This window comes from Bombyx mori, chromosome 23, assembly GCF_030269925.1.
Source record: "Bombyx mori chromosome 23, ASM3026992v2".
NCBI classification, from domain to species: Eukaryota; Metazoa; Arthropoda; class Insecta; order Lepidoptera; family Bombycidae; genus Bombyx; species Bombyx mori.
In genome coordinates, this window is record NC_085129.1 from 2,632,364 (window position 1) to 2,656,733 (window position 24,370).

The window sequence follows — 24,370 nt, forward strand, 5'->3', positions numbered from 1 at the left end:
ACTGAGTTTCTCGCCGGATCTTCTCAGTGGGTCGCGTTTCCGATCTGGTGGTAGATTCTGCGAAGCACTGCTCTTGCTAGGGTCAGTGTTAGCAACTCTCCGGTTGAGCCCCGTGAGCTCACCTACAAACGTTAGGGCGAAGCTGAAATAGCCTCTCAAGGCTATCAGCATAGGTAGGGAAAAAAAACGAATCAACCCAACAACAATGTTTTATACATTAATCGTAGTTCTTAGTCTTAATCATTTTAAATAGGTTGTATTTATTAAAGAAAAAAAGAATTGTCTAGTCTAACAACGTATTTACAACAACTAGATTCAATAGCTCTTAATAAAGCGGAGTTGCTTGTGCATTTCGATTACATACATCACCGACTGATTTATATTGAATCCAGACGAACCCTGGACGCGTAATAAATTACCGAATGAATCGTCAGAAGCGGTAGCGAGGAAAAAAGAAATTTTAGATCATGAACAACGCATACGCCCTTGATCTTATTTTATCTTAGAACTACCGAGACTCAACGTATCGCAGATATATTCGCGAGATATGATAATATGAACCATTGTACTTATAGATACAAACAGAATTTCACAAGTTGTTGAAATTGTTAATATTTACAACTTGCTTAGTATTTTCATCTATATAAAACATTTATTATTTTTGTTGGTGGAAACAAGTTTGGTTATTGTTTTAGCTATTTTTAACAATACTGTATAGTACTGTTGGTTTCTCAAATAAATATATTTTTTATTGAAAATCCGTCTTCAACGGTGTGATACACCAATTAATAAATCTTAACCAAATAATGTCCTGTAAAGGCGGTGACCATAATAGAGCCCAAGGTATTTGACAGATGCTAGAATTTCCTTCCGATAGCACAGGCAGGCTTAGAAGCCCTGGTAACCATATTCGTCGAACTCTCCAAACGTTTCAATGTGATCTAGTTCATGCAATGTTTCCCGCCGGATCTTCTCAGCGGGTCCCGATTTTGATCTGATAGTGCATTCGTGAAGCAGCTGCCTTTGAGTTGTTAGATCTCCTTCGAAGGCGCTCGGTAGCTGTTAGCAAATCAAACTCTTCCTGGATGATCTTGTCCTCGGCTATCCTGGTGTAACTGAAAAGAAGTCCATCCTGGCAATCAGTGCCAAGAAGGCTTCCTGCCTAAAAAATAATTGTGCCCATCGGTTTTTGAATAGCTTCACCCGCTCGGTAAAACATCTTCCCTTTGTCGTCGCATACTCCCTAAACGAGAACACAAATGCGGCGAAACCGGTGAATATAAAAAATACAGCACAACATAGAGCCTCTTTTTTCAGTCGGCTAACAATATTATGCTACAAAAGAGATGTATCAGAAGGTCTAGAGATTCAAAATTCGTTGATTGCCGTTATGATACATTCAAATCAATTCAAATAATCAAATGTTAAGACTACTGTTTGAATTGCCTTTTGAAATGGTTTTTTTTTAACTCTCGTGTCTGCTACGTAGACGATCAGCTTGTACGATATTTTAGAATAAAAGTAGTAAATTATAATATAGTAAATCATGACTTTTTTTTATTTCAAAGAAACTATAAAAAGTACAACCTGATCCACAAGGCCCCGGGGGGATTCGAACCCCCGATCTCCTGTTTACTAGACAGGCGCTTTAACCAACTAAGCCACGGCGCCTTATGTAACTATAGAAAATTTAGCAATACATACTTTATACGGAAATTTTGTTCACAAAGCTTACATACATAGATAAATAGGCAATTTAAAGACAGATCATTCAAGTATCCTCAATTTGTGCGCTGAGTGTTTATTTTTTTAGCTTTTGACGAGCTTTTTGTAGTCATATCTTTTTATTTATTACACTTCATGTAAAATTTACATTGGCGGACTTAATGCCTAAGGCATTCTCTACCAGTCAACCAAAGGTAGTGCAGAGTGAATAGTGGTAGGTGCAATGAAATTTATATTAAGTTACGAATACATACACAAAAAAGTATATATATACATATATACACAATCACAGTCACATACATATATACATACATATAATAGTTCATACAGTATTAAAAGGAATTTTGTTGAAATTATCTTTTTTTCGAATAATCAGTTCTTTTACTTCAAGAACCAAACAAAAGAGAAAAGTGAAAATGTATTTTAAATCGTAAGGCATCAGTGATTTTGGTCGAATTTGCATCATTCGGCGAACCAGTATGTATTAATCTGTGCGTTATTAATATTAACTGTATATGCCGATAGAAAACTATATGTAGTTACATTGTTAAAATAATATAAATCGATTGGTTGAAAATTATAGGAAGAAATAATAACTTATTTTTATAATTGAGGATATCTGGACATTTTCAATGAAATCAATTGTCCATTTCATATGTTTGACACTTCCGTTAATAACTAGCTTAAAAATATTCTTAGATAAAAATAAAATCCCTGTGGCGGGTTTTTTTCATTGTATCATACATTTTCCAGGCAAATTTCTGGCTTCTTCTTTCGGTCGTGATACCAAACCAAAAATATATTTTTATGATTTACAACTCCTGGTGAGTTTTTAGAGTCATTTACATATATACATACTGTATCTAAGCAATAAAGAAAACGTATCTAATGTGAATTCTACGACTGGATCCAAAAAGAGCAACAGTTCTTTGAATAAGTGGCAAAGTAATCCAACGGCCTTGTGCTTTCATTGCTATTTCAACTGAAGTCATCGTGGCCTAAGAGATAAGACGGCTGGTGTATTCGTACTGAGCGATGCAACTGTGCCGGTGTTCGAATCCCGCAGGCAGGTTCAATTTTTTCTAATGAAATACGTACTTAACAAATGTTCACAACTGACTTCCACGGTGAAGGAATAACATCGTGTAATAAAAATCAAACCCGCAAAAATTTTAATTTGCGTAACTAGTGGTGGTAGGGCATTATGTGAGCTCACACTTGTGGGTACCAGCACCACCCTGCTTATTTTTGCATTATTGAAGCAATAATGCGTTTCGGTTTGAAAGGTGGAAGCCGTAATATAAAAAAAAAAACTGGGTCTTTAAAACTCATGTCTCAAGATGGTTGACGACATTTACGTTATTGATGTTTATAGGTTCCGGTAACCACTTAAGACCAAATGGGTCGTGAGTGCATCCACCATTCTTGGCAATAAATAAACAAAAATGTTTTTTTTTTTTCATCAAATATAATAAAGTGACATACATAATAATAATGGAAATGAATAGTGAAGGGCTAATAGTCCTCATTCCCATGTAGGAATAATAATTAACTTTATTAAGTCGTTGCTTGAGAAACTTGCCTTGACAGTTTTGAACTTTTAAACTGGTTGTAATTGAAGGTATTGTCGAATCAACATGTTGGAAATACGTACAGAGAGTTCCTTTTGTTGTTCGGGCCCTAACTAAACTAACTAATCTTAAATAAATAAAGAATAAACTATTTACTAAACCTAACCTGCATTCTTTTCCAAATTCAAAATTAATGCCTAGTTCGTCGAAGTAAGCTCTGGGTATAGCTGAAGAATTAAAATAAAAAATGACATGCACCGCGTTTAATAATGAGGCCATAGTCGTCATTTCTATCTGTAAAAATCTATTTCTGTGTATTCTTAGAGCGCTTTAAAAAATTAATGTTGCCTCTAATTTTTTTCTTCTTCTTTTAAAAATAAACGCGTGTCCACCTAGCATGTACCTATTTTATTATAGAAGTACTGGCGACCCGTCCTCACTTCGCTTCGGGAAATGTAATTTATTATTAATCTTGTTCGATTTTCTCTCTTCAACTTTCATAATATCGCGCACTCAATTGTTTATAGTCATAACTGTTTTGAATTTAAATATGTTTGGGACTGAGAAAAGGATAAGTTTTAGGACTCCGTAGCTCGTTGATGCACTTTTCTATTTTCTCACTGGCGAGAGTTATATGTGCTGATTGATCAACAAATCACAATTTTATCGTTTTTGCACCGGTGTTTTAGTTTTTTTCACTCACTTCGCGTCGTTTTCACACGCGTAGTATTTATTATAGTGTGAACAGATTGCGTGGATCCCATCAATAACTATTCAAATATTTGTCGAAATGATGGTGGGTGGTGGATGCATGTGTAAAAGACAAAGTTTAACTACTATTTATTTTTTATATAAGGATCAATTTGTTACCACCAAATGTGCGTTAGAAATAAATTATCAAATTTTCTTGTATTTATTCACTATTTTCACTATTTTCGCGATAATGGCTAACACATATGCTGTCGCGGGCTTTTTTGTAGGACTACATATTTAAGATTTTCTGCGTACGACAGAATAGCTCGCAGATGGCAGATTTTTTCCTAATTATTGACACTAATTATCGTTATATTTTTGATAATTCACACAATATATTTATAAATTATAGCCTATGTTTTATTCTGATGTTTAAGCTATATTATTGTAAAGCCTCATCAAAATCTATCCAATAGTTTTTGCGTGAAAGAGTAACAAACATACATCCATACATTCTTACAATTTTCCACATATTTTATAATATTAGCAGGATTAGTTCCAAACCGGACGCTCTATCTGTAAGAATTCAATCAAAGTTAAAATCCAAACGTAAATGCGAACACAATCATTGTTTGTTTGTTTTTTTCATTTGGCATCGTTCCAGTTTGTGACCGCGTGTGTTTTTCGATTACAGAATCGGAAACGCAAGCTCCTGTGCCGAGTTACTCACACGAGAAACGACCACGAAACGCCCGTGCGTGGTGCGAGGTGAAAGACCGCGGACGATCGAGACGTCCCCCCGAACACTCCCGAAGGCGACGCCACCGCGATGGCGTCCGCCGACACATCGACCGCCAGCAGCCAGATCTCCGCCTTGCCAGTCGAAGAACACAAGCGTATCGTCGACGAGTCGCTCCTCACCAAAATGAAGAGCCTCGTCGAAAGGATAAGGCTGGAGAACACGACCTTGAAGAAGTCGCTCGACATCGAGCGGAGCGAAGTCAGAGCACTTAAAGCCCGTTATGACAGCGCTCTCAGGAATCTAAAGACTGAACACAGGAAGCGAGAAGAGTTCTTAGAAAAACAGTTGAGAACCATCGCTAGGCCCCACAAACAGACGGACGATGCACAGTCCGCTTGTGGCAGACTCACAGACGTCAAAAGATTAACAACAGAGGTTCAGTCTTTAAAAGCAGCCTATAAGGGTCTTCAAGAAAAACTTAAGGTAATTTTTTTACAAGTTTGGTTACTATATAATTATATAGGTAGATACTGAAATTGTGGTCTCTGTAACTCAATTCTTAACCCAAAAGCCCAATATCCAATAAAAATTTTTTCATTGCCCGAGTAGTCAGACGAGGATACGGCCCACCTGATGGTAAGTGGTTACCGTCACTCATGGACATCAGCAATGCCAGGGGCAGAGCCAAACCGCTGCCTACCGCTTAATACTCTCCACAAGCCTCGTTTGAAGAAGGACATGTCATAGCGCTCGGGAAACACCGTATAGGGGACCTCATTCCAAAGCCGGATAGTACTTGGCGAAAATGATCTCTGGAAACACACTGTGGATGAACGCACTGGCTCCAGGTAATACAGATGAACTCTACCCCGGTGGCAGGCGGTGTGATATCCTTTAGCCTCGATTAAATCTTATTGTCTTATTAACCGAATTTGACTTGTCACTGCATACATGTCGCGACCACCTTACCCAAGGTTCTGGACGATAATATGAGATAATAGTCTCGCAATATGAGGCAAAGAGAGCTCCTTTACTCCTCATACTGATACGCCACTGCCGAGCCGGCGAGGAATTAGCCAGGCTTCAGATACCGTAACTGTTTCGGCCCCCTCAATGTCAATATAGGTATTGGCGGAGAGGCCCATGTACACAATGAAACCTCGCCTTGCGCATTGTAATTGTGGTAAAGAGCTATCAAAGACAACCCTGGTTTGAAAGCAACAGGATATTCCGGAGATACATGTGACAACCGCTTAGGTAGGCTTCTAATTTTAGTTTGTTCTCAATAATAATTTGAATAATATTATTATAAAACTCTTATGATCTAATCGAAATTCTGTTAAATGTTTTTAACTGTTTAGTGTTATTCGGTGTACAAAACGGCTTATTTGATCGATCATTCTATCACGTATAGATGAATAATTATAATTTTAATGAAATGCATGGTATCGGTAATTATGAATATTTTATGAACAGATATGAGTAGAAGGGTTATTTTGATATCCTGAAAAGCATCCTACGCTTTTTTACAACAAAATAATTTTTTCTTACACAATTTTTAATTTAAATTTTTTTTCTATTTTTTAGTTGGATTTTCTATAAAAGCGTATTTTTTTCTATCTATTATTTATTTTTATGTAATACGCAGGTCGCACAATCGGCGGAGTGCGCACGCGCGGCTGAGCTCAGGGCCCAGGCGGCGAGACACGCGGCTCTGGAGCAAGCCGCACGAAGGGATGCACGTGCGCAATGCCATAAACTGGTCAGTACACTGTTTTATATTTATTTATTGCTTAGATGGGTGGACGTGCTTAACCCATAGACACGCCCACTGAGTTTCTCGCCGGATTTTTTCAGTGCGTCGCGTTTCCGATCCGGTGGTAGATTCTGCGACGCGATCACTGCTCTTGCTAGGGTCAGTGTTAGCAACACTCCGGTTTGAGCCCCGCGAGCTCACCTACAAACGTTAGGGTGAAGCTGAAATAGCCTCTCAAGGCTATTTCAGTTATTATTATATTCTATTTCTATTCTCAGCATGGGAAGGAAAAAAAAAAGTGGACGTGCTCATAGCCCTCCATACTATAACTATACTGAGACCTTAAAACTTATATCTCAAGGTGGGTGGCGCATTTACGTTGTACATGTCTTTGAGCTCCAGTAACCATTTAATACCAGGTGGGCTGTGAGCTCGTCCACCCATCTAAGCAATACAAAAAAACCTGATTTTAAGTAGTTACCGGGGCTCATAGACATATACAACGTAAATGTTGCCGCCTATCTTCAGACATGAGTTTTAAGATCCCACTTTTAATTACGGCTGCCCCACCCTTCAAACCGAAACGCATTACTGGTTCACTGCACACACATTCACTAATCATTTCATGGAATCAGTACGGAATATAAAACTCGAGAATTCATTGTAATCCCTACAGTAAATTATAATATTGACGCTGATAAAATATGATAGCTATGAACTATTGGAGCCAACAGGAACTATAACCGTCGCCGGTTTTGATATTATTATTGTTAAGTCTCAATTGATTCGCTGTAAAATCAGGCAGAATTGCATTGCAGGCTGTATTGCATAACATATCAGAGATTCAAATGATCTTTTATGATATGAATTTAACTTATATCATAGAAACACATAGAAACGCCTTAAATAAGGTATTAGCAAATTTGCTCTTCACACTATTCGTTCCTGTCAGACGGTGTGTACAGTACTTAAGAGCAGTTTACTTAGTTGTATTTTGAGACACGCCGTTAAAGAATAAATTGCACCAAATTATTACAAATTACGCCAGGCATCGGCTCTATCCCTGGCATTGCTGACGTCCATGGTCGACGGTAACCATTAACCATCAGGTGGGCTGTTACAAGGACAGTAAAAAAATCGTTATAACCGACTATGCTAGTAAATAAGTCGTATTTTTAATTGTATCTACAACTCGCATAAACCCTAGTGCACGCTGAAGTCGTCGTGGCCTAACGGATAAGACGTCCGGTGCATTCGTGTTGAGCGATGCACCGGTGTTCGAATCTCAGGCGGGTACCAATTTTTCTAATGAAATACGTACTGAACAAATATTCACGATTGATTTCCACGGTGAAGGAATAACATCGTGTAATAGAAATGAAACCCGCAAAATTATAATTTGCGTAATTACTGGTGGTAGGACCTCTTGTGAGTCCGCGCGGGTGGGTACCACCGCTCTGACTATTTCTGCCGTGAAGCAGTAATGCGCTTCGGTTTGAAAGGTGGGGCAGCCGTTGTAACTATACTGAGACCTTAGAACCTTATATCTCAAAGTGGGTGGCGCATTTACGTTGTGGATGTCTATGGGCTCCAGTAACCACTTAATACCAATCTAAGCAATAAAAAAAAACGTTATAAAGAACTTCCACAGTCAATAGTTTGTACTTTTGTGCACAGCTGGAGGAAATCAAATCGAAGGAGCGGACAATAGCACTGCTGAAACGAGAGGCGGCAAAATCGACCGCGCAACAAAACGATCAGGTACGAATCGTGTGAGATTTAAACACTTCTTAAAGTTATATACATATCTATACTCATATTATATTATATTATAATAAGGAATAACATCGTGTAATAAAAATCAAACCAGCAAAATTATAATTTGCGTAATCACTGGTGGTAGGACCTCTTGGGAGTCCGCACGGGTAGGTACCACCACCCCGCCTATTTCCGCCGTGAAGCAGTAATGCGTTTCGGTTCGAAGGGTGGGGTAGCCGTTGTAACTATACTGAGACCTTAGAACTTATATCTCAAGGTGGGTAACGCATTTACGTTGTAGATGTCTATGGGCTCCATTAGCATCAGGTGGGCTGTGAGCTCGTCTATCCATCTAAGCAATAAAAAAAAATCTATATTCATATTCATCATTCATCATCATCATCATCATCATCATATTATAAAGAGGAAAGATTTATTTGTTTGTTTGTATTGAATAGGCACCGAAACCACTGAACCGATTATAAAAATTATTTCACTGTTTGGAAGCTACATTATTCCCGAGTGACATAAGGTATCATTTTTTTTAAAAAAATTAGGGATCATTACTAAAACTCCAATAATGTAATCCAGGATGTAAAAAAATTACCTAAAGTATTCTTTACATCGCGGACCCTGTGAAAACTATTGATGATAGAATAAAATAATGTACTACGACTTTGTAGAACTCATTATTATTTACAAAAAGTATCACAACAGTATATGTCTAACTATTATAGTTATACCGCAATAAGTGTTCTTTTATTTAAAAAAATAAAACAACGTCAAATATCGTTGATTTTTTGTTAAAGACCCCAGCGGAGTCGGAGCAGGCCGCTAGTGTATAATATGTGTAAATGCGAACATTGTTTCATATAACTATCGTAACTAGTGGTCCCGCAGTAGTCTAAATTCGACTATAATTAATTGAAATTATAAGTTTGAACATTATTATGATTCTATTGTCAAAGACTATACTTCTATAATCACAGATTTCGCCAAAACTACACTATAGACAAATAATATTAAAGATAAACAATAATAACCTATTCTCAATTTGACCACAAACTTTATGTAATAACAAAAGTTTGACAGTAAACAAAGAATATATTTTATGTATATGTGTGTATGTCAAATACATACATGGTAGTGTGTGTAATGTTTTTTTAATTGATTTCATGTATTATTATTAATGCACAATATAAAAAATAGTAGTAAAAATAGTGTGGGAAATTTAATACTCCTCCGTCCGCACAATTTTCGTAAAAAGGGGTACAAAATTTTTGCTTCACGTATTAATATATAGATAATCGCACCGGAACATGATTGACGTTTATTTCAGGAAGCCTTTTCGCTTCTTTTTAGTAGACTTACAAAAAAAAGAGGAGTGGCTCAATTCGACTGTATTTTTTGTTGTCTGTGTACCACAGAACTTTTTTCGAGGTAAATTGATTTTGTTGACTCTTTTTATTGGAAAGCTGAGCTCTTTGAACTCACCATCAGGTGGGTTGTATGCTCGTTTGCCTATAGGGCAATAAAAAAAAATGATTTAGATTAAATTGATGATATTCTCAGGTTATTTCGCTGAAGTCGGTTCCATTGTGTTCATGTCTTAATTTGGAATATCAGTTATCGTTATCTGCAAAACGCCTCATATTTTCGTGACTGTGTGTTAATACCGCCCGGAAGAAAAATGACAGGAATTGATTGGTTTATTTTGCAACTTTTTTTTCTTTTTATTGCCCTTGTAGGCAGACGAGCATACGGCCCACCTGATGGTGAGTGGTTACCGTCGCCCATGGACTTCAGCAATGCCAAAGGCAGAGCCAAGCCGCTGCCTACCGCTAACGGGAATCTCCATAATTTCTCACGCGCTTATTTCAGTTGGAGGGTCTCTTTGCTGTTGAATAGCGGTGGGTCACTGAAGCGTCTCGGCATTTCAAATTCGAAAAGCCTGTATTTCTGATTATCGGATCGCCCTTTGCCTTCCCTAGAGATTGCCACACTTTTTTTATTTTATTTTTATTGCTTAGAGTGGTGAACGAGCTCACAGTCCACCTGGTATTAAGTGGTTACTGGAGCCCATAGACGTCTATAACTGAAATGCGCCACCCACCTTGAGATATAAGTTCTAAGGTCTCAAGTATAGTTACAACGGCCCCACCTTTCAAATCTTTTTTTGTTTATAGCTCTTGTTCTCCAGTGCGCTGTTTTCCTAATCTCTTCAATTCATAGCTCTTCACTGGTCCAAATGTTTTCTTAATCTCTTCTTTTCATCTGCCTTTTGTTGTTTCTTCTATCATTTTCCTTCGCCATGATTCGGTGATGTCTTTTGACCATTTTTTTTATCTCTTCTGATCAATTATCTATCCAGTTCCATTTACTGGTGGTAGGACCTCTTGTGAGTCCGCGCGGGTAGGTACCACCACCCTGCCTATTTATGCCGTGAAGCAGTAATGCGTTTCGGTTTGAAGGGTGGGGCAGCCGTTGTAACTATACCGAGACCTTAGAACTTATATCTCAACGTGGGTGGCGCATTTACGTTGTAGATGTCTATGGGCTCCAGTAACCACTTAACACCAGGTGGGCTGTGAGCTCGTCCACCCATCCAAGCAATAAAAAAAAACTTTAGTTTAACTGTATATGTATAATACCATTTTCAGTGACTTTGGTTTTTTACCTCATATGATTTAGGTTGATTTTATCTTGTCTCATATTTACAACATGTGGCCATAAACGACAATAAATAATTAAATTTTATTATTATGTTTAACGAAATAATAAACTCCGTGAGTATGTTACGTGACAGGAAATAGCATTCAAGTGAGATTATTTGCTATTCACGACGTGTTTTCCTTTTGTATTCTCAATGAGCAGTGTCCAAGAAATGTTCCGAGAACGTTGCATATATTTATTGTGTCTTTTGGGAATTAATTTTATTGTGGCCACTCTTTAGACTTTAACGAAAAGCCTCTTGTCGTGGCCGCCGGAAATTACATACCCGATCCTGTGGACCGAATGGTAAACAGTCGACGTCACCCTAAACACGTTATTACGGATCCTCTCGATCCATTAACGGTGCTTTTAGGTACCTCAAGCTTCGATCACCGTCCTCGTCGAACCAGTCGCTTGCGACGAAGGGCTCGACGAGTAACTTAACCCATAGACACAGCCCACTGGATTTCTCACCGGATCTTCTCAGTGGGTCGTGTTTCCCATCCGGTGGTAGATTCTGTGAAGCACTGCTCTTGCTAGGGCCAGTGTTAGCAACACTTCCGATTTGAGCCCCGTGAGCTCATCTACAGGTTAAGATGAAACTGAAATAGCCTCTCAAGGCTATCAGCATAGGCAGGGAAAAAAAGGAGTATTAATTATTGATCAAAATTGCAGTCTTACGATTTCAGTTCTTTGAGCGATTTGAAAATTAATGAACGAACAAAAACGAGCAACAGAGTCGTTATAAAACAAAAAATTGTAATATCGTGAGAAATCGCCTAAGGCGGTAATCCCGGCTTCTGAGGCGTGTCGTGCCTTAAGGAATGTTCACAAATATCAAATTATTACGACCACTTTTGCCTCGTTTAGACCAGAATCTCACGGGGATAGTTATTGGCGTAATTATTTTGGGCGCTTAGGTATCATTTACTTTGAATATTTGAAGTAAATATGAATATTTACTGGTGGTAGGACATCTTGTGAGTCCGCGCGGGTGGGTACCACCACCCTGCCTATTTCTGCCGTGAAGCAGTAATGCGTTTCGGTTTGAAAGGTGGGGCAGCCGTTGTAACTATACTTGAGACCTTAGAACTTGTATCTCAAGGTGGGTGGCGCATTTACGTTGTGGATGTCTATGGGCTCCAGTAGCCACTTAACACCAGGTGGGCTGTGAGCTCGTCCACCCATCTAAGCAATAAAAAAAAAAGCTAACGTTTTCCAATCGAATGATAAAATTGGTAATTAAATGTAAATCAAACAACGCTTATTAGCAATTGTAAGGCCTTTTAAAAATTAAATGTAGCAATAACATCACTGATTTTTGTATAAAGTTTACTAAAAAAATATCTCTATACATTTTTCTTTAAAATGCAAAACTCGAAATTTGCACGTTGTTACGTAACGTCTCTCATTTGTGTTTGTGTTGTATAAACTTGACCTCTTTTATTATATTAGCGAGCGTGGCACAATTGTACAGTTTGAGAGAGAGAGAGAGAGAGAATACACTTTATTGCACACCAAAACACAATTTACATTCGAAAACAGTCAAAAAGCAGGCAGGTTTAACGGCCGTCTGGTGTAGTGGTAAGTGACCTGGTCACTACACAAGGGGGTCGCGGGTTCGAATCCCGTTTCTTTCCGAGTTCTTTACGAACTTAGCACAGGACCAGTTAACGTGGCGTGATTGTTAGTAAATATTTGTATTTATATTTGTATTTATATTTGTATTATATTTATTTGTACAATATCTTATTGCTAAAAGTGATATCTTCCAGACAGACGATCGTTTAGTTTAGAGAAATTCTGGAAAATATAAAAATATAGTAGGTATGTTGCGGTGTACCATTGACAATACATTAAGAAAATATTGGCTGAAAATATTTGGCTGATTGTCGAATAGTTACACAGCTGAGTTTTAACTTTATTTACTTGCTTTGTGATTGCATTGACGGGTGAGCTCATGGCTCACTGGAGCCCATAGACAAAAGCTTCGTTCTACCGCTAATAGCGTTTGAAATAGGCAGGGCGGTGATGCCTAATTTTCCAGGCCTTCAATAGTTACTATCAATAAATATATTTTTGTACAAATCAAATTAGGCAGGCAGGTAAGCAGCGGCTTCGCTCTGACCCTAGCACTGCTGGAGTCCATGGGCGACAATAACCACTCTCCATCTGTGAGCAGTATGTTCATCTGCCTATAAGGGCAATAAAAAAAAAACAAAAAAAGTAAAGAGTGCAGCTAAAGTCTCGATTGGAATTAAAAAATCGGTTTTAACTTTGTACATTAGAAGTGATAATTTGTTTTTACTACTACAAAAATCATAATGTGTAAGTAAAAAAAATTATACAAAAATAAAATAAAATAACAAAATGTGTGCAATTCACACGTGGTAGAAGTGAAACCTTCCAAAATTAAAATACAATTATCCTAAACGTCTTAAGTATATGTAAAATTTTGTCATTAGTAAATAATTGTAAGGTAGCGCCCTCTGTGAATTGATATTTTAATTTCACTTATAATCCTAAATTAAAATTCACTACAAGAGCTTTCATACACACGTTAGTATTAAAAAATCTCACAGATGGCGCTGTATTAAATAGTATGTATATTTCTGTCTCATTCTTTGCTGGCTTCATCCTACACATTTTTGTATTTGTGTCTCTTACCTGTCGTTTTTTCCGTTGCATCCGGTTTGAAATTACAACGATTCTAAAGAAGTTATCACTTCAAAAACATTTTTTTTCTTAAATTCTTGTAAGATATTCCAGTTTTGTACGTAGCATTAAAAAGTTTTATCGTCATGCCATAACATAAAAATGTTTAACAGCCTACGTATGTGCGTATATCAGATAGCGGCTTCTCTCAGATAGCAACATTGTCCGGGTTTTTTTTTTGTGCTAAGCGAACTTTTTGAAGAATTTTATACGACTTTTGAATAGCCTCCAACGCGTTTACATAATGACGCTACAATAAAATATAATTACGTAAATAATTATGGACGGTGTTACGTTATGATTTTAATGTAGGACGGTTGATATATAATGAGAAAAAATGAAATTAGCGCATCCCAATAATGTACTTAATATCTATATATATATAAATACGAAAAACTGGAGCTTCGTTTTGAAACAAACATATCGCTCCCAAACTTGTAGAGTTGACTCTACAATTTGATTACTCTATACTACCTCTACATGTATGTTGTGCTCTAAAAAAGTGACAAATTAGTACCTGTAAATTTATTTCAAGTTAAAACTTCAATTATCAAAACATTAGCTAAATAAATGTTCATTTTTTTTTTATTGCTTAGATGGGTGGACGAGCTCACAGCCCACCTGGTGTTAAGTTGCTACCGAAGCCCATAGATATCTATGACGTAAATCCGCCACCCACCTTGAGATATAAGTTCTAAGGGCTCAAGTATAGTTACAACGGCTGCCCCACCTTTCAAACCGAAACGCATTACTGCTTCACGGCAGGATGGTGGTACCTACCCGCACGGACCCACAAGAAGTCCTACCACCAGTAGGTAGTTTAAGTAATAATTAGCGATTCTCAGTCAATTTGATCTACTGGCGAATAATACAATAACTTTTAAAAAAAATGCGATACTCAAAAACCTGTGAATAATTTCAATTATGAAATTATTCGTATCCAAGTATAACATGAGACAAATTCGTTGTAAGGAGACCACACGCGAGCAACAAATGCATACAAGAAGGGTTGAACGTTGTAGAGCCATTTGGGATGTGGGATGATAGAAAAAAAATGTCTATTCATACGTGTCTACGTGAGGCCGTCATTGAATAAACGGGTTAGTGCTGTGACAGGGAATATTGCATCGATTTTGTTGAAATCGATTAGTATTTAAATTGAAAATAAAATGAGTGTTCTTCTACTTCTCTATTCGTACACTCTTGACAGAGTGGTCGTGGTCATGCATCAGTCGGATCCTGCGATACCGATGCTCTCGCGATGCGACGCCATGTGACACGATGTTTCCCAGAATGAGAGCAATCGTTTATGTTGGAGTGAGTCACAGATTTTATGAGGTCGGTCCATCGTGTGGAGATGGTCGCAATTAGTGTTCAATGAAGTACTAATAATTCTTTTGTAGCATTATAATTTGCTGCCGGTCATGACATATGGCGCTGAAACGTGGACATTGACCGTAGGTTTGGCCCGTAAGTTCAAAGTCGCTCAGCGTGCTATAAAAAGGTGTATGCTCGGAGTTTCTTTGATGGATCCAGTCAGAAATTATGAAATTCGTCAAAGAACCAAAGTAACCGACATAGCCCTAAAAATTAGCAAGCTGAAGTGGCAATAGGCCGGACATACGTGTCGCAGAACCGATGGCCGATGGAGCAGACGTGTTCTGGACTGGAGACCGCGTACTGGTAAGCGCAGCGTTGGGCGTCCCCTTGCCCGTTGGACCGATGACTTGCGGCGATATGCTGGAAAAGATTGGATGCGGAAGGCGGAAGATCGTTCATTGTGGCGGACTATGGGAGAGGCCTACATCCAGCAGTGGAGAGATACAGGCTGATGATGATTATAATTTGCAAATTAAAATTATGCATTTATGTCTGAAATATTTACAAGTATATATAAGTACATATGTCCAATTCAGAATAAGTTATCGGAGCTGCTGGACATAGACCTTCCCAAGTACACGCCACTGGGCACGATCCATCCAACTCTTGCCAGCCACATGGCATAGATCGTCACTCCACCAAGAAGACAGATAAAACGTAGATTAATAATTTCGAGCATTGAGACTTCGAGGCGTTGTGGCCAAGAAATGAGGGATTTTTTTCTTACAGATGGAATTTAAAAAATACGTCCGAAGAACGCCGGTCCTAACTATAAAATGAAAGGAAATAGAACTAAAGGTTTGCTTCTAAAGAAATCTAAGGAATAAACCTAAAAACGCATGTAAAAATATCTACATAATATAATCAATTATATTATTTATATATTTGAGTAGCGTTATTGTTTTTAGGTTGATAATTGCGTAATATAATTTTGGTATAAACGTAATTTTGTAGATCTTGTGGACATTTAAAGTTGAATTCTGCTATAATAGGTATAATATGGATGAGGAGAGCCGCAGACCGGGCTCAGTGGTGTGGATTGGGAGAGGCCTATGTCCAGCAGTGGATGACTGTGGGCTGTTGATGATGATGATGATGATGACGTATCAACAATTGTAATATGTTTTGAAATGTATGTGAAGAAAAACTGTAAGCGCGCAGTTTTTGCCATTAGGCGAACACGCATATGTGGGTATTACGCACCTGATTTTTCCAGAGAAATTGGTCGATTTTTATGCTTTAAGATCACAACTGACATTAGCAATTACAATTAGATGATGTGAAAAAAGAAACAAACTTCTTTGGCGTTAGTCTCTATAATGGAACTAATTAAAGACACGAGCGTGTCCGGTCGTATTTTAAAGTATGTAAATTCTAGGAACTTCCTCTATATTTCAAGTTTGTCGTAGGTCATTTAAATCTACTCAGTCTTGTTATTTTGACTTATTACAAGGGTTACATCAATAAGGAATGTTGACGTTGTGAAAAACTAGTTCGTTCAAAAATGTTAACTTAAATGTATTACAACACATGGTGGAAAATCCACTAAGTGCGAAAATGATGAAAAAGAAAGTTGTTACTTTCATGAGAAAGTAAAAGAGCGCATTACACATCTGATTGATAATTCCATCATTATAATCGTATAATAAATCAGTACCTACCATACATACATATATTTTATAGCCCGAAGTGGTGTCGGTTTAATGAGTGCTCGATTCCATGTTTAATAATTTTCGTTGTCTCGACAAACTACTGTCGCGAATCTCAAAGAAACATGAATGCTTATCAGTAAATTAAAATTTAAAACACCGTATAAGTTGAAATGGTTAATTTTACACTAAACTATTGTAAGATAACGTTTTCTTAGTTCTCGATTAAACGATTTCATGTCTTCGAGAGAATCGAAGCCTTAATCGAGTTAAGTGTCCGCGACGTCGCTAGAGACAGGTTCAGTTTAATACTCTTTCATACCGATTCGTGTGGCGGCGGAGTGCGCACGCGCGGCCATCTTGCACCGACTGTCATTTGGAACGCGCGATCCGTTTGAAAATAACGTTCAAAAACCTGTTCTGTGTGTGACATTTTTATGTATTTTTAAAAGGTGCGTTTTTTTTGTTTTTACTCAAAGTGTTTACACAGTGCCTTTACCGTGACTCTGACCTACTGGGTCGTGGATTATAGTGAATCGTTTCTGGGTTTCGGATTTACTTTCTATCGATGTAAGTAGTTTTATTTTTTTATTTTTATGAAAGAGCATGTGAAGATTATTGGAGAAAGTATTGAAAATTTCGTGTCGGTAATCTTCACTACATTGTACACGTATATCGCATGTTAGTTTTGTGTCGATTTATGAATTAATTAATGGAGCGAATCATTAAAAAAATATGGATGAATTCGTGTCTTAAATTTGCATATCCACTTGTATCTATCTCGTTCGAATACTTTTGATGAAAGAGAGATGTGGCACGAGTTAAAATGACCGCTCACATTTGACATTATTACCAATTTCTAATGTTTAAATTTAATTACAAATATGACCACAGATAAAAAATATCTAAACAATTTTATATTCGCAATACTGTTGTAAGGAAGTTCGAGAGAAATACTAGTGTTTTGACAAATCTCATACGAGGTACTCAAAATCATTATAAAATTATCGAAAATATAACGGATGTGTGCTATGGAATTCTTTTTTTTTATTGCCCTTGTTGGCAGACGAGCATAAGGCCCACCTGATGGTGTGTCGTTACCGTCGCCTATGGACTTCAGGAATGCCAGGGGCAGAGCCAAGCCGCTGCCTACATAACTGCTACCATTCTAACGGTTTTGAATAATATTTTAATAACTAATCATTATTGTAGCTAATTGGCTGTTTTTATCAACCTCCCGTGGTTGATAACGAATTGAAAATAATATTTAAAACAATTTTTCCTGTTGGTATAATATCTATTTCAATTTCTAAAGTCCAACGATAACGATATGTCAATTACAAATATTTCGACTGTGACTAACAATACGGTATGGCATATTTTGTAAGTTTAGGTGATGTTATAAAACATTATAAAATATACAAATGATAACATAAAAAAATAATAAAAAAATTAGGTTCATTTAGTAATAGTTTCCGATGTTAAAACCACAAAACCTTAACACCTTAGATTTTAGTGCAAACAAATTGGTATATCCGCTTTTTTTTTGGTATAAATAATGACAACCTAATTAGTTTATCGCCGTATCTTCTCAGTGGCTTGCGATTTCGATCCGGCGGTAGATTCAGTAGTGCTCTTGCTAGGGCTAGTGTAAGAAAATTCTTTCAGATCGATTTCCGTAAGCTTATATATCGGTTTGAGCGTAGCTGGAATAACCTTACCCTACCAGCGATTAGGACGGGGGAAAGAAACTAATTCACGGGTTACTTGATGTAATATGTGAGTCCGCACGGGTAGGTACCACCGCCCTGCCTATTTCTGCCGTGAAGCAGTAATGCGTTTCGGTTTGAAGGGTGGGGCAGCCGTTGTAACTATACTGAGACTACACGTCATCTCGGATCCTCCCGATCCACTAACGGTGCTTTTAGGTACTTCAAGCACAGATCACCGTTCTCGTCGAACCCGTCGCTTGCGACGAAGGGCTCGACGAGTAAATTAACTCTCAGACACAGCCCACTGAGTTTCTCGTCGGATCTTCTCAGTGGGTCGCGTTTCCGATCCGGTGGTAGATTCTGCGAAGCACGGCTCTTGCTAGGGTTCGTGTTAGCAACGTCATCAGGTTTGAGCCCCGTAAGCTCACCTACAAACGTTAGGGTTACGTTGAAATAGCCCCTATGACTATCAGCTTAGGTAGGAAAAAAAAAAAAACTGAAACCTTAGAACTTATATCTCAAGGTGGGTGGCGGATTTACGTCGTAGATGTCTATGGGCTCCAGTAACCACTTAACACCAGGTGGGCTGTAAGCTCGTACACCCATCTTAGCAATAAAAAAAAATGGTTGTCTTAATTCAGACATTAGACACATGGGTCTAAATACCAAACGTAAAGCAACTGTTTCAACTGTTCCAACTTCAACTATTGCTGTGTTCCAATGCTTCATTGGCAGAAGCAGATGGGGTGGTCGTATTTAGCCGCGCGGACTTACAGTATGCTGTTAAAACATATCAGAACGTTACGTATGATACTAAAATCTTAAAGAAAAATTAGCTTTATAATGATTTTACGAAAATTAATTACATAGCGTTTCAAGGTTTCTTTGAATAAGCGTGTAATTAAACGAATTATTTCGTTGAAGTGATTAATAATTATACAAACGCGATTTTAGATTAGTGAAAAACACAAAAAATATATATGTATGTATATATAATCTTCAGTTTTAAATAACTAGTTATTTCATGATCTTACGATCCTGTTGTGTATTGTAATTTCAAATGTGTGATCGAAACAAAATCTCTTGGCTAATTACAGTAGTTAAGGTTATGGGAATGTAAAGAGGGTCGGCTAACATTGGAACTATATACTCTGGTGGTCTGTCAATACAGTAATTTTATAACTTTTTTTATAGCTTTAATGGTAACCGTAGCCCATAGACATCTACAACGTAAATGCCGCCATCCATCTCGAGACATAACTTATGTGTAAGGTCTCAGTGTTAACAGTACAACGGCTGCCCCACTCACTCTTCAAAACGAAACGCATTACTGCTTCACGGCAGAAACAGGCAGGGTGGTGGCACCTACCCGTACGGACTCATAAGACGTCCGCAAGGCGCTCGGGTGGCTGTTAGCAAATCCCACCCCTCCTGGCTGAGCCCTTGCTCGCCCACCTGCCCTGGTAAAACTGGAAAGGCCTCCGGGCCACCAGTAATCTTACAAACATAAAAAAAACATTGATGAGGCTAAGACCGATACCTTCTCTGAACCCAACAATTGCACCGAGTTTTATTATATACGGATGAATGACTTATGAACGCTGAGAGGACAAACAAATAATGCAAACATCCATTTAAGAGTATATAGTAAGATGGATTGTTGTCTGTAGTATGTCATCATCGTCATATTGTTATAAAACAATTCAACATCTTCAATGTGTGTTTTATATTTGTTGTGAATATATATACTTCTATATACCAGAACGTTGACTTATTTCGCTGATTTGGCGGTAAAGTAACTAATGTCATCGCTTCGGGGTTTTTTTGTTCCATGGGAAGTCTTCTGAAGATTTTTTTTCGTGATGATCCTTCCATCTTTTTTTACCATCATACTTCCCGCCATCAGAGCAGAGTTCACTCATATTGTTCGTTCCCCAATTTTTTTATTTATTGCTTAGGTGAGTGGACGAGCTCACGGCCAACTTGGTGTTAAGTGATTATCGGAGCCCATAGACATCTACAGCGTAAATGCCGCCACCCACCTTGAGATATAGGTTCTAAGGTCTCAAGTATAGTTACAACGGCTGCCCCACCCTTCAAACCGAAACGTATTACTGCTTCACGGCAGAAGTAGGTAGGATGGTGGTGCCTACCCGTGCGGACTCACAAGAGGTCCTACCACCTGTAAAGAATGACATACCTTTCTTCGAAAAAGCTTCGAAGATAATCCTTAGCAATAGGCAGAGGCTTAGCATTCCTAAAGCTCACGAGCGACAGTGACTACTTACCGTCCAGGTATATATGACCAGGTCATATATGATCGTCTTCTATAAAGGCAATAAAGAGAACAATTTAGCTCAAGTAAAAACATACGTGTATGTAAATTTTATTACAACAGTATCGGTTCAACGCCCCTAACAGGATTACATAACGCGTGTGTCTTTTATAAGTATTCCTCAATAGAGATGCGTATAGTAAAGACTGTCATACAAACAGGGCATACAATATTATCTTGAAGTTCCATACAGTATTCTCGATGTTCACATCGTTACTACTAACTCTTTTACGTAATTAATTATGTAATTATTTTGTATTCTTTATGTAATTAACGTAGCGACGACGACGAAGCGTTTTGCGGATAATAACATGTACTTTTAGGTTATTAAAACAATATTTTGTGTATTAATTAAATATATTAACGTAGTAGATAGATCTTTTAAGACTTATAGGTAAACTTATCAGATATCCTAGATATTCTAGACACCCTAGACACCTATTTTTAACATTAATATACATAGTTTTCATCTTTGTTATTTGATCAATCAACCACTATTTCAAAAATAGCGCCTTTTTTAAAGTCTATTTATCGTAAGGTGGCACATTGAGTTCGGCTCATTAGTTTTTCGAATCAGCAAATCAATCAAATACCATGATATTTTTTTTCGTTAATAATTTAATATGGTCACGACACACCTTAAGCGCGTCTGGTGTGGAAAAATAGATTCTGGCGTAAGTTCAAATAATCATAATTCCTTCTAGTAGACATAAAATTAGGCTTGGTCTGTTTGTTAAAAGCCTTCGTGTCTCGTTGTTCCAATTTTGTTAAAGCTTTTCATACTTGTGATTGGACTTTAAGGAAGGTTTCTGGTGTCAACACGCAAACCGTATCACGTGCGCTGTTTTTTTTATGCCTATTCCAAGCACACGTGCTTACAGTCCACTTTATGGTGAGTAAATATTGTTGCTCATGGACATCAGCAATGACAGGGGCAGACCCGAGGGGCGGCCTAAAATTTGAAGAAAGACATATTACAGCGCCCAGAAAAGACCATGGGGGAAGTTCATTTCAAAGTCAGAAGGTACGTGGCAAAAAAGGTCTGAAAATACTCTGTGAATGATTGCAGCGGTTGTACCGGTAATATGGATGAACTCTGCTCCGGTGGCGGGCGGTGTGATGCTAAAAACAAGATGAACGGATCAAAATATTGCACTATACATGGGATATGTTATTTAGTATACTAAATGTGGAAGGTTGCCCATGCGATGGACCGACCTAGTTAAGTCGGCAGTTGGCCATTATTTACATGAGTGTACCAGACTTACCACCAAACGGGAGAAGTGGCGATAGCTCGTGAGGCGCGTAACATTTGCCCACAGCAATGGTACTGACAACCACGATCGCTCTGATAAGAGTGAAGATTACAATACTAAGCAAACAAAGAAAAAAATACTAAATATAATATACGTACCTAAAATACAGAAATAGCCGAAGCCTCTCCGTAGACCGAAGGGTTCGAAAAGTATAAATAATAAATACATTGTCAAACTCATTTTGTGCGTGAAATGCTCATAGAGTTTAGATTTAATAGAAAAGCCAGAGCTGTTTAATCGTAGATTGTTTAATTACAGCCCTATAAACGTGTTTATTGCTAAGACCAATCACATTAATTACCGCACTGAACAGGTTCAACAAGTGAAAACATTAAAATTGCACCCAAGTTAGGATCGAACCACTTCTCTTACATTTGATGACTTTGGAACCTTTTTTAAAAGACCCATTGATTAAGACTAATCAATTTAAAGGTAACATTGAGGTATCTCTTTTACTGGTGGTAGGACCTCTTGTGAGTCCGCACGGGTAGGTACCACCACCTCGCCTATTTCTGCCGTGAAGCAGTTAAGCGTTTCGGTTTGAAGAGTGGGGCAGCAGTTGTAACTATACTGAGACCTTACACCTTATATCTCAAGGTAGTTGGCGCATTTACGTTGTAGATGTCTATGGTCTCCAGTAACCACTTAACATCAGGTGGGCTGTGAGCTCGTTCACCCATCAAGGAATAAAAAAAAAAGAGGTCAAATACCTACATTACCTCTTCGTTTGTGCAAGTTGATAGAAATTCAAGATACGCTCATCAATATCGAAGTAGGTGCTGTGATTTGTTATTAATACAAATAATTCCGGTATTAAATCTGAGATATCTGTTGCAAAATACTATTGAAATTACGACCTCATGTCTCAAGCTGAGCGATGAGGTTCACTGTATGATGTTAATGGACGGCGATCACTTAATAGTACAGGCAGGCCGCAGGCTCGTCACAAGTCCAGGGCAATAAAGAATACCTCAATGGTCCTCTTCTTCTGATCTTTATCCCACGTTATGTGTGGTCAGCGTAGCATGTCCACTTATCGTACTGCATAGGAATTCGGCGTGAGTTTGAGAGAGAAAACATTGCAAAGTCCATAGGAAAGTACTTATCTGTTTCTTCTTTTGCTCTTTCTTTTACTTAATCTGTTTTAAGTTTTAGGATTTGCATTTTTATTATTACTAGTGGTCCCCTGGTAGTCGATATTCGACTATAGTTAATTAAAATTATAGGTTTGTACACTATTATGATTCGATTATCAAAGACTGTTATTATATTTCTATAATCACAGAGTTCGCTAAGACGACACTTTAGGTAAGTAATAATGAAGACAAATAATATTTAATCTATTCTCAATTTGACCACCGATTATAAGCAATAAGAAAAGATTGACAACAAACAAATAGTATGCATACGTGTGTGTGTTAAATACATGGCAGTGTGTGTAATGTTTTTTTTTATTGATTTAATGTACTCTTTATGCATAAATAAAAAAAATATTAACATTCTGCACTCCTTCTCTATATTCTCTATAAGTGTGGGACATTTCATACTCCGCCGTCCGCGCAATTTTCGTAAGAAAGGGTACAAAGTTTTTGCAAATTTTTACAATTTTCAAGATTAGCATTGACATTAAAATTTAGATCTTCAACTACCAAAAGGTACAATTATTAATGTATCGCTCGGTTTCATGGTGTTTATTAGTATCCCCATAGCGCATCATTTAAACACGGTAAACGATGTCCGAAGCGCCCATCAACGGTCATTTCGCTACAATAAACGACTGACGTTCAGTGTAGCCGTGTACTTACTTTCTACTCAGCCCGACCACTGCAAGTGTAAGGTCTGGTACTTTCGTAACACTTGCTGCCCACGAATATTGAGTTATGACTATTTATTCTTTCTTTATAAGGTCACGCGATGGCTCTGCGGGACATTTTACACCATCACAATACGTATGAACGGTAATGCGGTTCTTGGGAATACACAAATTTGGTCGGTGTCATACGCACAAAACTTTCGCTTGGAATTACTTAAGGGATCATGAGTACTGTTTAGATATGTCATTTGTTTAATATAAAAAACCGGATAGGCACGAAGTTCCTTATTATAAAAATATTAATTTTAAGTTCTATTCGAGGTATAAAGAAAATAATTATTCGGGTATAAATTTTTTATTATGATTTTTTTATTGATAAAAATTTAAAAAGACTACAAAGTTATCAACTTTATTTTATTCACAATGATTTATAAAAAATATATAATACTAATATACAAAGAAACAGCTATTTATATGAATAATAATAATCAAG

General features: G+C 37.6%; 1 protein-coding gene and 1 non-coding gene across 6 annotated transcripts in view; one reads left to right on the forward strand and one right to left on the reverse strand.

The window, feature by feature from the left end:
- LOC101741040 (axoneme-associated protein mst101(2)) overlaps positions 1-24,370 on the forward strand; it is a 187,960-nt gene that overhangs the window by 17,630 nt on the left and 145,960 nt on the right. For 3 of the 5 annotated variants that reach the window (XM_038019223.2, XM_038019227.2, XM_038019224.2), the window contains exons 2-4: positions 4,684-5,214; positions 6,380-6,493; positions 8,165-8,248. In XM_038019223.2, coding sequence (XP_037875151.1) covers positions 4,819-5,214; positions 6,380-6,493; positions 8,165-8,248 — 594 coding nt within the window. In that variant the 5' untranslated portion in view covers positions 4,684-4,818. Of the gene's footprint in view, positions 1-4,683; positions 5,215-6,379; positions 6,494-8,164; positions 8,249-17,019; positions 17,272-24,370 lie in introns of those variants that run through there. The other 2 variants (XM_038019226.2, XM_038019225.2) reach the window with 1 other exon arrangement.
- Positions 1,598-1,671, reverse strand: TRNAT-AGU (transfer RNA threonine (anticodon AGU)). The gene has a single exon. It is a non-coding gene; the product is annotated as a tRNA-Thr (tRNA).